Genomic DNA, 15,062 nt, shown 5'->3' with positions numbered 1-15,062 from the left:
GTGGTATATACAGCACAGCCCGCACAGTGGTATATACAGCACAGCCCGCACAGTGGTATATACAGCACAGCCCGCACAGTGGTATATACAGCACAGCCCGCACAGTGGTATATACAGCACAGCCCGCATAGTGGTATATACAGCACAGCCCGCACAGTGGTATATACAGCACAGCCCGCACAGTGGTATATACAGCACAGCCCGCACAGGGATATATACAGCACAGCCGGCACAGGGATATATACAGCACAGCCCACACAGGGATATATACAGCACAGCCCGCACAGGGATATATACAGCACAGCCGGCACAGGGATATATAGAGCACAGCCAGCACAGGGGTATATACAGCACAGCCCGCACAGGGATATATACAGCACAGCCCGCACAGGGGTATATACAGCACAGGGGTATATACAGCACAGCCCGCACAGGGGTATATACAGCACAGCCCACATCTCATCTCCCCCCCCCATTAATGGCCTCACAGTCCCGTTAAAAAGAAAAAAAAAAAAAAAAAACTCTCCTCACCTTTCCTTTTGCCCGCGCTGCTCCTGGCGGCTGAAGTCTGCCCAGGACACAGCAGGTGCGCGATGATATGACGTCATGTCAGAGGCAGAGCGGGGAATGATGGGAGATGGAGCGTCAGGTGACTCTCTCTCCTCCATCATTGCATTGAACCATACCGGTGTCATAGACGCCGGTATAGTTAAATGCGGCGGCGGCACTGGGGGGGTTCCGGGGGAGGAACAGTGCAGCGGCCCACTACTGGCATCGGCTCTTCTGGCATTTGCCAGAAGTGCCCGATGGCCAGCCCGGCCCTGCTCTGACCTGCCGGCCCGGGGCCCCTGACCTGCGGGGCCCGGTCGCAATGGCAATGGCAATGTGTTGGAGAGTTAGTAAGCTGCGAGAGGCCGAAGGAGGAGGTTAGAGATAAAAGGTGGGTAGAAGGTGGGAGAGGGGAAAAGCAACGGGGATCTTGAAATCACCCATGATGAGGTTGGGGATGTCACAGGAGAGAAAGTGTGGAAGCCAAGTGGAAGAGTGATCCAGGAACTGATGGGAGGGGCCGGGAGGACGATACACCACCGCCACTCGCATGCAGAAGGGGATGTAGAGTCTGACAGCATGGACCTCAAAAGAAGGGAAGATAGTAGCATCTATTGTAACGCTGATAGCTGCTACTGCGCATGCGCTGCCGACGCCATTTAGAGAAAGATTTTTTTTTTTTTTTTTTTAATTTCTTAAATTTATTTATAGATTCAAATAAAAAAAAAATGAATTGCGCATTATACATGCGATGCAATCCTGCTGCTGCGCAGGCACCGGCGCCTGCCTGTTTAAGGTGATTTTTATTTTCAATATATTTAATAATCATTATGTAAACTAGGGGGCAGGTCAGTGAGGGATCAGTGACCTGTCAGAAGTCATACTGTTGAATACCAAATCAGAGCACCACATGAAGACCCCCTTCCCCCCCCCCACAGGCCACCCCGGATCACGGGCATATCATTAACTGAAAATAAAGATTAAACAACAACCACAAGATGGATATCATTGACCGAGATATAATTTTATTCAGTATAACGGTGCCAACCTGACACTGTCTGTATGTTACTGTGCACAATCCTGCTGACCAGATCTCTTTAATATGTGCACATGGCCTTATAGTCATTAATAGGAGTTTCAGAAATTAATTTTCCAGAGTTTACTATGATGGATAGGTTACCAAGCAAGTAAGCCCATGTAAACCAAAACCAGATGCGCGATTGGAAGATTTACAGTAGGTTGCAGACAAGGTGTTCTTCCCAGGGAAGAAGTAACATGCGGTTAGTTTGTGAATAGGGAAAAATTACAAGCAGCAGCAGCAAGTACAAAAAGTCAGCGTTTTATTTTACATAAACATACAAAAAGTATAAATGAAAAAAGTCCAGCAGATTTCTAAAGCACTTTTAGATCATCGCCATTTTACATCATTGGAAACCCCAGACTTTCTTCTTTTCAGGCGGTAACGTTTGCGGCTTGCAGCGTTTTGCCTTTGCACTGAGACATAGGAAAATGGATTTCTGGAACTTTGCTGATTTAAACAGATACCTTTCTTTGATGGAGGCTGGTCCACAGGAGAATTGTTGTCGACAGGTGGCCGCTTCCGACTTGTATCGCTGCTGATTTGAGCCATTTCTGCTCGAAGGGAATTAAGCGTTCTCTCCTATGAACACCAGAAAACAATTGAAATGGTGAACAACAGAACCAAATGTTACAGCCATCACAATGGCCGACGACCATTAAAATGATACTAGAACGTTCCAAATACAGAACCCGCACGCACTATAATTTCTGCCCCCATTCTTTGTTTTCCTGTAGTAGCTGTATAAGGGTCAAGCTGAAGGGTTTTTTTTTTATTATTTTGGTGTAAACATGACATTTTCAATACTTATTTAAGGCTGTGTGCACACAATGCGGAATTAGTGCGGATCCGAAGCGAATTTTTCCGTGCAGGAACGCTGCAGTTCCGCAAAGTGATTTACAGTACAATGTAAATCCATAGAACCTGCACCTGCGTTTTTTGCCAGGAGATGCAGATTTTGTGCGGAAAATTCAGCACCCCAATCCGCAACGTGTCCACATAGCCTTACAGTCAGTGCAATGCCAACAGGCACCCAATTCTGCCCTTTTGCACGCCCCAAGAGTTGTACCAAAGATGCAGAGCTGGGGGCCAATAATAGGCCCCATTCCCTGAAGCCATAATAATCAATCAGCTAACCACAACTGCGCGAGCCCTAACCGGCAAACCACAACTGCGCGAGCCCTAACCGGCAAACCACAACTGCGCGAGCCCTAACAGGCAAACCACAACTGCGAGAGCCCTAACCGGCAAACCACAACTGCGAGAGCCCTAACCAGCAACCACAACAGCGCAAGCCCTAACCGGCAAACCACAACTGCGAGACCCCTAACCATCAACCACAGCGTGGGCCCTAACCAGCAACCACAGCATCTAAGAGGTCTCCTCAGTACAACGCTCAGCAGACATCCCCTCATTACGCCACTATTTGATACCAAAAATTGAAGGAGAAAAGCTACATAACGCTAGACTTTCCTCCAGACATTTACACAACCATACCAAGATTGTTGCCTTTAGTTTCACAAAACGGTGCAACATGTCCCGTCTCTTAGTCCCTTCACGACAGCTTCAGTTTTTACACTTCAGTTTTTTTCCTCCTCTACTTCCCACAGCTATAACTTATATATATTTACTTCAATATACCCATATGAGGGCTTGGTTATTTGAGGGACGAGTTGTACTTTTCAATGACACCATTGATTTTACCATACTTAGAAACCAGGGGAAAAAAAATTCCAAGTGCTGAGAAAATAGCAAAAAAAAAACAAAAATGTCTTTTTCTCACACTATTTTCACTTCAGGTATATGGTAAAACTGCCCTGATAATATGATTCTCAGGGTCAGTACGACTATGCACATACGAAATGTGAATATTTTCTTTTTTTATTTAACTGGTGAAAAAAATTTCAGACATTTACATGAAGAAAGTTTTAGCGTTTGTCACCATCTTCCAAGACCCGTAGCATTTACATTTTTTGAGATCTGGGTGATTGCAATTTTTTTTGCTGAAGTTTTTATTGATACCATTCAGGGATAGATACGATTTTTTAATGCGTCGGCCATTTAAAAAAAAAAAAAAAAAAGAAAAAAACCAAACAAGATTCTGGAGTTTCGTTTTTTTCTTATTACGCAGCACACTAATCTGATTAATTACTGTTTGTTTTGATAGATCGTACATTTCTGAATGCGGTGATATTAAGTATGTTTGGGGGGGGGGGGGGGTGATTTGAAGTTCCATTTATTATTTTTTTCTGCAGACCCCCTGGCTGTCATGACAACCCATTGGTGCCTTCCTATTACATGACAGGATCACCAATGGGCGGAGCTTGTGGCACGCTTCTGGCTGGCACGTATTAAATTCCGCTGGCAGGGATTGAAAGCATGATTTAACTGGTTAACAGCCGCAGGTGGAGCTCAAGTCCACCTGCAGCTTTTAAAGGCATATGACAGCTGATTAAATCAGCTGCCATATGCGGTGAAAGAGGCGGGCTCAGTGCCGCAGCCTGGATCAAATTCAGGCACACGGAATATGTTGTGAAAGGGTTAACATGAACCTGTTAGGTCCTATAACAGTGATGCACAGTCAGCTGTCTTGCTCAGGAATGCTTATAGCCACGGATCTCAGTGATGTGACCTCAGTGATGTGACCGGTGACTGTAGCTGCTCCGGGCACGCCTGTTGACAAACCTGCACCTCCCAGGAGAAAGTTAACTTTCTCCCTGGCGCCACACTTTCAGTACCGCTGTCAGGAGCCTCCATAATGCAGTTAACCGCAGATTGATTCACTATCTGAAGGTTAATGGCGTTTTCAGATATGACAGGTACCCTTCAATCTCTTTTAAAGCAATTTGGACACTTTGCATAGGAAAAGAAAAAAAAAAAAAAAAAAAAAAAGACTTTGGCGTAAAAATCTCATTGCCTAAAGCCAGTGCTCCTGGAGGAGTGTGGCCAAATGTGGAGCTGAGTTGACGTTACAAGCACATGCTTCGTACCGCCATTTACCTGAATGGAAGCTCACAGGATTTTAAAATGCGGGAGACACAGGTAAGTGGGGTGGCAGTGCAAGGAGAGTGTGGCCTGGATAGATGGGGTGCACCATCCAAGAGGCAAGAAACAGTGCCAGGTAAGATCCTGGTCTTCATGCTGGCAAGCCGCTGGATCCGAGATGGCGGTCGCAACTCACACAATGGAGTTGCTGATCCCATGTGGTGCCTGCGCTCCAATCTAGCACCATCAGGGAACACAATGCCTGTCAGCAAGCCCCCAAGCTCCACAATGATGCAGGAACTCGGAACTGTCTGAAATATGCTTTTTTCCCCTCTGCAAACAGTCCAGAGAAACCAGAGTTACAGACCTATCCTTAGCATAGGTCATCAATGTCATTCTCATGACACCCCCCCAACAATCAGCTGTTACCAGTGTCAGCGACTGTGGCTAGAAGTACACCCGTGCTGATTTGGCAATCTTCTGATAATGCCAGCCGCAAGGTATAACACATCTGCCTCCTTTTGATTTGAATAGGTGGCAGATGTCCAATACTCTGTCCCGGCCACTACCAGAAAACGGCGCAGCTCCGCAAGTATGCATTTCCGGCTGCAGACACCAATAACAGCTGATCGGCAGAGGGGTGCTGGGTGTCGGACCCCGACAGATCAGACACGGATGACGTATTCTAAGGATAGGTCATCAATGCTTAAGTAATGGACAACCTCTTTAAACCTGAAATTTCAATCTGGGAATGCACTGCCTCAATTTTTCCTGAAGCACACAGCAGGGAAATCAATGGGAAAGAGGACTTCGTGCTGACATCTTAGGAGATTCCAGTGCCCGCAGCGCCACGCCACCACCTTCTCCTACGCCAGGGCCCGCAGCATCATCTCACTCCTGCTTCCGCCGGCCTCTTGAAGCCCTGCCTACGGTGGGAAAAGGTCAGTCATCTCTGCTAGATGCAGAGAAGGCGTTTGACCCTCAAACAGTAATCCCCAGTATGCTACTCAAATTTAGGCTTATTGGTAACATTTAAGGCAATTACTTTATTATAAAGTAAACAGTCAGCCTCGATCCTGTGTCTGGAATGATGTCAGATAAATTCTACATTACCAATGGCCTGAGAAAGGGGTGTCCGCTATCACCGCGTATATTTGCTCTAGTGACTGAACCCCAAAACAGAAAAAAAAAAAAAAAAGAAGTTGGTCACTTCCAATGATATTAGGCATTCAGGTGGGCGAAATAGAACATAAATTCGGTTTATTGGCTGACGATATTATATCACCACTGACAAATCCTGCAGGATCATTGCCAGTAGCAATGCAAATACTAGATTATTTTACCAAAGTATCATATTAAAAACCAAATACTTCTAAACGCACAAAATTTTAAAACTTAAAAAGAGGTTGTCCACTACTAGGACAATCCCTTCTTGATGAAAATTTTTGGTCCCCGTAAAATAATAAAGCTTAGAACATTTATACTCACCTCCCATGCCGGCACTGTTCCCATGGTGTCATTGCTCGCTCTCCCCGGGGCTCTTGAGTGGTGTTCTGACACATGACCCAGGCTCCCAATCAGTGCTGGCGTCACTTTCCTTGCTTTCGCACAAAATTGAACATAAAGAGGAAGTCTGGGCTGCAGCTGATCCCCGACTTTCTCTTCATGCTCAATTCGACAGGAGGTGGGGTCAGTGACGCCATCATGTGTCACTGCACCACACAAGAGCGAGTGCAGACACCGTGGGAAACAGAAGCAAGAGAGGCGAAGCGAGGGGTATGAGAAGAAGTTGTGCAAGTAAGGCTACTTTCACACTGGCGTTTTCTGCAATACGTCGCAATGCGTCGTTTTGCCGAAAAAACGCATCCTGCAAAAGTGCTTGCAGGATGCGTGTTTTTTTTTTTGCATTGACTTACATTAGCGACGCATTTGCGACGCATTGCCACACGTCGCAACCGTCGTGCGACGGTTGCGCCGTGTTGTGGCGGACCATCGGGACCAAAAAACGTTACATGTAACGTTTTTTGCTCCCGACGGTCCGCTTTTTCCGACCGCGCATGCACGTCCAGAACTCCGCCCCCACCTCCACGCACTTCCCCGCACCTCACAATGGGGCAGCGGATGCGCTGGAAAAATGCATCCGCTGCCCCCGTTGTGCGGCGGAGACAGCGCTAGCGTCGGGGACCTCAGCCCGACGCACAGCGACGGGCCGAGCCCGACGCTAGTGTGAAAGAAGCCTAAGTTGAGCAACTTATTTAATTCCATCTGTAACATACTCTATGGATTAAAAACGTAATATCACTTTATGTTGGACAACAAAAGCATTGTGTACTTAGAGATACAATTAAAGCCTTCATTAGACAAAATGCTTTCACTTAATTAGGAGTCCTTAAAACGGGTACTCCGGGGAGATTAAAAAGGTTTGTACTGTCCCTGTCCTCAAACTACAGAGGTGAGATGCACAGTGCACTTTATCTTTTTAACACTTGTAATTGCCTGTGACGGGAGCTGCTCCTCACAGTTCACCCCTCCTGTCTGGGACATTACATCACACATCAGTGTGCATCTCTACCTGTGAGTAATAGACAGCCTGAGGAGAAGGGGTGCTCTCTGCATGCACATCAGTTATGCACTGCCTCCACAATGCGTAGATCTTCCTCCCTTCGGGCACAGCATTCAGAGTTCTTCTGCGCAGGCGACTTTCGCTCCAGTGACCTCCGGCGTGCACGCAGATCAGGTGCTCTCCCCACTTCCTTCCAGCATAGTCATCGTTAAGTACAAATGATTCCGAGCGGTGACTATGCAGAGATGAAGTGGGGAGGGCACTTTATAGGCACGTACGTCGGAGGTCATGCTTTCCCTGAATGCAGTGCCCATAGAAGGGAGGAAGAGGAAGGGATTGTGGGAGGGGCATGGGAGGCTGGTGGTATTACAATTAAGTCAGGAGGCAGGGATTTCTCCCAGGCACCGCACGCCCCAAAGCTTGGAAGAAATCATTAATAATAATTTTTTATTCATATAGCGCCAACATATTCCGCAGCACTTTACATTATAGAGGGTACTTGTACAAACAATAGACATTACAGCATAATGTCGTAGCTGTTTTTCACAGACCAAAACAGATATCAGGAGGAATGAGGGCCCTGCTCGCAAGAATACCATAAAGATAGAATACAATTTTTCTCAACAACAAGACCGTTAATGTGAGACATACAGGTAGGACCAGTGCAGCATTTCTACTATCTGTATGCCCATATTAATTGGTCATATACGTCCCTGGGGTGACATATTTCCGTTAAATAAAATATAAATATATATATATATATATATATATATATATATATATATATATATATATATATATATATATATATATATATATATATATATATATATATATATATATATATATATATATATATATACCGTATATACTCGAGTATAAGCCGACCCGAGTATAGGCCGACCCCCGTAATTTTGCCACAAAAAACTGGGAAAACTTATTGACTCGAGTATAAGCCTAGGGTGGAAAATGCAACAGCTACCGGTGAATTTCAAAAATAAAAATAGATGCTCCATACTGTTCATTATGGCCCCATAGCTGTGCCATATAGTGCTCTGCACCATTATTGCCCCATAGCTGTGCCATATAGTGCTCTGCACCATTATTGCCCCATAGCTGTGCCATACAGTGCTCTGCACCATTACTGCCCCATAGCTGTGCCATATAGTGCTCTGCACCATTATTGCCCCATAGCTGTGCCATACAGTGCTCTGCACCATTACTGCCCCATAGCTGTGCCATATAGTGCTCTGCACCATTATTGCCCCATAGCTGTGCCATACAGTGCTCTGCACCATTACTGCCCCATAGCTGTGCCATATAGTGCTCTGCACCATTATTGCCCCATAGCTGTGCCATACAGTGCTCTGCACCATTACTGCCCCATAGCTGTGCCATATAGTGCTCTGCACCATTATTGCCCCATAGCTGTGCCATACAGTGCTCTGCACCATTACTGCCCCATAGCTGTGCCATATAGTGCTCTGCACCATTACTGCCCCATAGCTGTGCCATACAGTGCTCTGCACCATTACTGCCCCATAGCTGTGCCATATAGTGCTCTGCACCATTACTGCCCCATAGCTGTGCCATACAGTGCTCTGCACCATTGCCCCATAGCTCTGCCATATAGTGCTCTGCACCGTCCATTATTGCCCCATAGCTGTGCTGCTGCTGCTGCAATAAAAATAATAAAACACATACTCACCTGTCTTGCTTGCAGCTTCTCGGCGCCATCTTCCCGGCGTCTCCCTGCACTGACTGATCAGGCAGAGGGCGGCGCGCACACTATATGCGTCATCGCGCCCTCTGCCTGCAGTCAGTGAGGAGAGAGAGACGCCGGGAAGATGGAGACAGCGCCCGGCGTGTGGAACCAGGACAGGTGAATATGCGATACTTACCTGCTCCCGGCGTCCCGCTCCTTCCCCCTGCCTGTGTTCGGTGCCGCAGCCTCTTCCTCTGTCAGCGGTCACCGGCACCGCTTCATTAGAGAAATGAATAGGCGGCTCCGCCCCTATGGGAGGTGGAGCAGCCTATTCATTTCTCTAATGAGCGGTCCCACGTGACCGCTCAGGGGAAGAGGCTGCTGCACCCGGAGACCGTGGGACGGGCAGGGGGAGTGACAGGAGCGCCGGGACTAGGTAAGTATGCCTCAGCGCCCTCTCCCCCTCACCCGCCGACCCTGCCACAGACCGTGACTCGAGTATAAGCCGAGGGGGCACTTTCAGCCCAAAAATTTGGGCTGAAAATCTCGGCTTATACTCGAGTATATACGGTATATATATATATATATATATATATATATATATATATATATATATATATATATATATATATATATATATATAGAAAAAATTAGAACAGCATCATATTACCACACTTGTAGTGCAAAGCTCTCCAAGCCAGTATTCCAGCGGCTCCAACAATATCAGAAAAAAGGAAAACAGCACAAAAAGTGGGTCTTTTTAATGCCTGAACGGCGTGGCATATATATATATATATATATATATATATATATGTTTAAGGGGTACTTCCATCTTTCTGTCAGCAACTTCCGTCACGGACATTCCGCGTCGCTGATTGGTCTGCACAGTCCGATTAGTCCCTCCCTACTCCCCTGCAGTCAGTGCCCGGCGCCCGCATACTCCCCCACCAGTCAGTCAGTCACCGTTCACACAGGGTTAATGCCAGCGATAACGGACCGCGTTATGCCGCGGGTTACGCACTCCGTTACCACCGCTATTAACCCTATATGACCAAGTTTTACTATTGATGCTGCCTATGCAGCATCAATAGTAAAAAGATCTAATGTTAAAAATAATAATAATAATAAAAAAAACCTGCTATTCTCACCTTCCGTAGTCCAACGATGCGCTTGCGCCTGCAGGTTCCGGTGCTAAGGATGCTATGCGAGAAAGACCTGCCATGACGTCACGGTCATGTGACAGCGACGTCATCACAGGTCCTGCGCTCACACCAACCCTGGGACCGCAAGCTGCCGCGTGCGCCGCACACAGGCGACAGGACTACAAAGGGCCCTCGGAAGGCGAGTATATGTTTAATTTTTATTTTTTAACCTGTGACATACGTGGCTGGGCAATATACTACGTGACTGGCCAATATACTACGTGGCTGGGCAATATACTACGTGGCTCTGTGCTGTATACTACGTCAAAGAAGAAGTTTGTGAAAAAAAAAAACACTATCTCCTGGTTAGGCAGAACAGATTCAGTGAAAATTTTCATATTCCCGCAGATATTGTATCTATTTTAGATTAGTTCCAATGAAAATATTAAAATAAATACAACAATTATTTCAAAATATATTTGGTAGGAGAAACAACCTAGAGTACAAGCTGATATACTTTATATCCCTAAGAATAAAGGAGGGCAAGGATGCCCCTCAGTGGTGCGTTATTACAGAGCTGCAAGGTTTGAGCAATTAAACTACATGTAAAAGGAACGTATAGTAGTCAGCTCACCTGTTCTGCAGTATCCTATGTCCAAAGCTCGCACGGAAGAGGCTGAGCAACCAGTCTTAAACCAAACGAAAAAAATAGAAGAATCCAGCGAGCAGCTTTGTTCACTTAAAATTTAGCTTTTAATGAGCCATTTAAAAAAAAGATAAAAAAAAAAAAATTCAGTGATGTACAATGGTGATCCACAAAAAATAAATAAATGCAGCACAGTGCTTCATTTATTTTTTGTGGATCACCATTGTACATCACTGATTTTCTAATGGCTCATTAAAAGCTATATTTTAAGTGAACAAAGCTGCTCGCTGGGTTTGTCATTTTTTCGCTTGATTAAAATACATGTGGAACAATAATGATGATCGGCACAGGATAACAATTCAAAGACACTCAATTCATTCAACATCTTTAACTTCCCCCCAGAAAAAAAAAATATGTATATCCCCTACAGTGAATGCAGCCTTAGAGGTATGCAGTGTACTGACAAACAAAATAGGTTCAAATAGGTTCTATACAAATTGCGCTTTCTAAGGCTATGTGCACATGTTGCGGATTAGGCTTAGGAATTTCTGCTGCGGATTCTGCATCTCTTGGCAGAAAAAGCAGGTGCGGATTTGTCGCGTTTTTGGTGCAGATTTTCAGCGTTTTTTACCCCTGCGGATTTCTATAATGGAATGGGTACAAAAACGCTGCAGATCCGCTAAAAAGTAGTGACATGCTACTTCTTTTAATCCGCAGCGTTTCCGCACGGAATTTTCCGCACCATCACCACAGCGTTTTGGTTTTTTTTCATTGATTTACATTGTATTGTAAAAAACTTGCAGATCTGCAGCGTTTCTGCACCACAAAAAAACGCTGAGAGTCTGCAGAAAATCCGCAACGTGTGCACATAGCCTAAAGCGGCTATAGCAACTTTATAGCAATGAATGCCAGACCTCAAACTTAAAAAATGGATTTAGGGCATCACATTAATTGAAAATTTGTATAAAAAGGAGGTATTAACCTCCTCCTCTTCATTTAGGATTAAATAGAATATATTAAAGAGACTTCTATAAGCATTTGCAAATCAGGCATTTTTTTTTTTTTTTTTTACAGAATGGAAAAATCGTACTCCTTCCAAGCTGCACGCTATGCTGCTTAACCTCTTTCTGACCTCCGACGGGATAGTACGTCCGAGGTCAGATGCCGCGCTTTGATGCAGGGCTCCGGCGGTGAGCCCGCATCGAAGCCGGGACATGTCAGCTGTTTTCAACAGCTGACATGTGCCCGCAATAGCGGCGGATGAAATCGCGATTCACCCGCCGCTATTAACTAGTTAAATGTCGCTGTCAAACGCAGACAGCGGCATTTAAACTGCGCTTCCGGCCGGAAATGAACGAATCGCCGACCCCCGTCACATGATCGGGGGTCAGCGATGCGTCAGAATGGTAACCATAGAGGTCTTTGAGACCTCTATGGTTACTGATGCCGGCCTCCTGTGAGCGCCCCCCTGTGGTCAGCACTCATAGCAAGCCTGCATTTCAGCTACATAGCAGCGATCTGATGATCGCTGCTATGTAGCAGAGGCGATTGAGTTGTGCCAGCTATTGAAGCATGGCAAAAGTAAAAAAAAAAAAAAAAAAAAAAAAGTTAAAAAAAAGTGAAAAAAATAATAAAATAATAAAAAAAAATATATAAAAGTTGAAATCACCCCCCTTTCGCCCCATTCAAAATAAATCAATAATAATAATAATAATATCAAACTTACACATATTTGGTATCGCCGCATTAAGAATTGCCCGATCAATTAAAAAAAAAAAAAAAAAAAAAAAAAGGGATTAACCTGATCGCTAAACGGCGTAGCGACAGAAAAAATTGGAAACGCCAGAATTACGATTTTTTTCGGTCGCTGTGACATTGCATTAAAATGTAATAATGGGTGATCAAAAGAACGTATCTGCACCAAAATGCTGTCATTAAAAACGCCAGCTCAGGACGCAAAGAAATAAGCCCTCACCCGACCCCAGATCATGAAAAATGGAGACGCTACGGGTATCGGAAAATGGCACAATTTTGAAAAAAAATTTTTAGCAACGTTTGGAATTTTTTTCACCACTTAGATAAAAGAGAACCTACACATGTTTGGTGTCTATGAACTCGAAATAATTTGGAGAATCATAATGACAGGTCAGTTTTAGCATTTAATGAACCTAGTAAAAAAGCAAATCAAAAAACAAGTGTGGGATTGCACTTTTTTTTGCAATTTCACCGCACTTGGAATTTTTTTTCCCGTTTTCTAGTGCACGACATGCTAAAACCAATGATGTCGTTCAAAAGTACAACTTGTTTCACAAAAAATAAGCCCTCACATGGCCATATTGACAGAAAAATAAGAAAAAGTTATGGCTCTGGGAAGAAGGGGAGCAAAAAACGAACAAGGAAAAACGAAAAATCCCAAGGTCATGAAGGGGTTAATCTGGCATATAAAATTAAAGAATTATCATTAAGCTATAACTGTATGCTTGCAAACACGACCTTCTCTAACTACATATCTTCGAAAACGGGAAATAGACCTAAAATGTCCATTTACACAAGATCAATGGCAAATGTCCCTCTCGGCTTATGGAAACCAATATAAATGTAGAAATCACCTAGAGAATGTGAGGAAATTGCTATATAGATGACATTTTACTCCGTATGGATTATCCAAAATTTTCCACAACTCATCGGATGTATGTTGGAGATGCGCAGATACCGAAGCAGATATGTTACACATATGGTGGAACTGCAATGAAGTCATACTTCTATGGGAAACCATCTAATATCTGAAATCTGTGGTATTCCAATAATTGTAAGTTAATAGAACAAGTGCTACTTGCCACTGACTTGAATATATATTTCCCTATGAAATACTTACAGTGATAGTACAAGAACTGTAAATGCCCTCCATCAGAGGAAATCACTGCATTGATTAAAGAAAACTGCTTAATCAGAAAAAATAACCTCATCTAATATATTGCCATTTCTCAAAAAAAATTAACATTTGGCTGTTTTTTCATTTGAATACTATTATATAACTTTGAAATCTCACATACAGAATATCATTTAATACAGATTTATTGTCGCTACACTATGTCCCCCCCCATAATAATGTGTTAAGAAATGATTGTAAAACGGCCATCTTGTTAACAAAGAATTATACTGAACTCAATGTCATGTTGAACTTTAATTATTTTATTGTCAATATTCTGTTAATATTTGGCATTTCTCTAAATAAAAATCCATGGTTTAAAAACAATAACAAACGATGCTCCTTCTCTTTATCTTCTAAGTAAAAAGTTTCAAGGGTTACTTACATAATCTTCACATTTAGCCTCCCAATGAGAAATGAGATCTTTAAGCTTCTCAATCGCACTGTCCTTTTGCTGAGTCATATCCATAAGTTGTTCAATTTGTTGTTTTTGTGTCAACAGCGCCTTAAAAAGAAAAAAAAAAAATTTGAAAGAAGTTACTATACAATTACTGAAGGAGAGATCTGCATTTAGAGTAGTGCAGAGAATAAGTCTTACCTTTTCAGATTCTTCGAGCTGAAGTCTGGTTTTTGTGCACTGGTTAGTCTGACTCTCCAGATCTGCAGAAATATATTTACACATGAAAGAGCTAAATACTGAGTCACTCAGAAACCAGCTCTATACATATACATTGAATTGCCTACTATAGATATGATGACGTCTTAAAATGTAACCCAAAATCATCATTGATCGAGGATACTTCACACTAGGATTTGGAAATCAAGGTCCCAGAGTCTGGAGGAAGAGTGGCGAGACAGACAATCCAAGCAGCTTGAGGTCTAGTATAAAGTTTCCACAATCAGTGATGGTTTGGGGAGCCATGTCATCTGCTGGGGTAGGTCCACTGTGTTTTATCAAGACCAAAGTCAGCGCAGCCGTCTACCAGGAAATTTTAGAGCATTTCATGCTTTCCTCTGCCGACAAGCTTTTTGGAGATGTAAATGTAATTCTCCAGCAGGACTTGGCACCTGTCCACATTGTAAAACCAGGTATTGGTAGTTTTGGCAAACAGTATAACTGTGCTTGATTGGCCAGCAAAATGGTCTGACCTTAACGCCATAGAGAATCTATGGAGTATTGTCAAGAGGAAGATGAGAGACACCAGACCCCACAATGCAGACGAACTGAAGACTGCTATCAAAGCAACCTGGGCTTCCATAACACCTCAGCAGTGCCACAGGCTGATCGCCTCCATGCCACGCCGCATTGATGCAAAAGGAGCCCCGACCAAGTATTGAGTGCATTTACTGAACATACATTTCAGTAGGCCAACATTTCAGATCTTAAAATCATTTTTTCAAGTTGGTGTTATAAAGTATTCTAATTTACTGAGATAATGACTTGAGTTTTCATTGGCGGTAAGTC

At 43.9% G+C, this 15,062-nt stretch overlaps 1 protein-coding gene across 3 annotated transcripts in view; it reads right to left on the bottom strand.

Moving 5' to 3' along the window:
- KIF20B (kinesin family member 20B) overlaps positions 1–15,062 on the bottom strand; it is a 190,227-nt gene that overhangs the window by 64,844 nt on the left and 110,321 nt on the right. For all 3 annotated transcript variants that reach the window (XM_077258943.1, XM_077258940.1, XM_077258941.1), the window contains exons 17-19: positions 14,196–14,257; positions 13,983–14,102; positions 2,095–2,209 (exon numbers count right to left, since the gene is read on the bottom strand). In XM_077258943.1, coding sequence (XP_077115058.1) covers positions 2,095–2,209; positions 13,983–14,102; positions 14,196–14,257 — 297 coding nt within the window. The remainder of the gene's footprint in view (positions 1–2,094; positions 2,210–13,982; positions 14,103–14,195; positions 14,258–15,062) is intronic.

This window comes from Ranitomeya variabilis, chromosome 4 (genome assembly GCF_051348905.1).
Source record: "Ranitomeya variabilis isolate aRanVar5 chromosome 4, aRanVar5.hap1, whole genome shotgun sequence".
Taxonomy (NCBI): domain Eukaryota; kingdom Metazoa; phylum Chordata; class Amphibia; order Anura; family Dendrobatidae; genus Ranitomeya; species Ranitomeya variabilis.
This window is presented reverse-complemented; position numbering and strand designations above follow the sequence as displayed.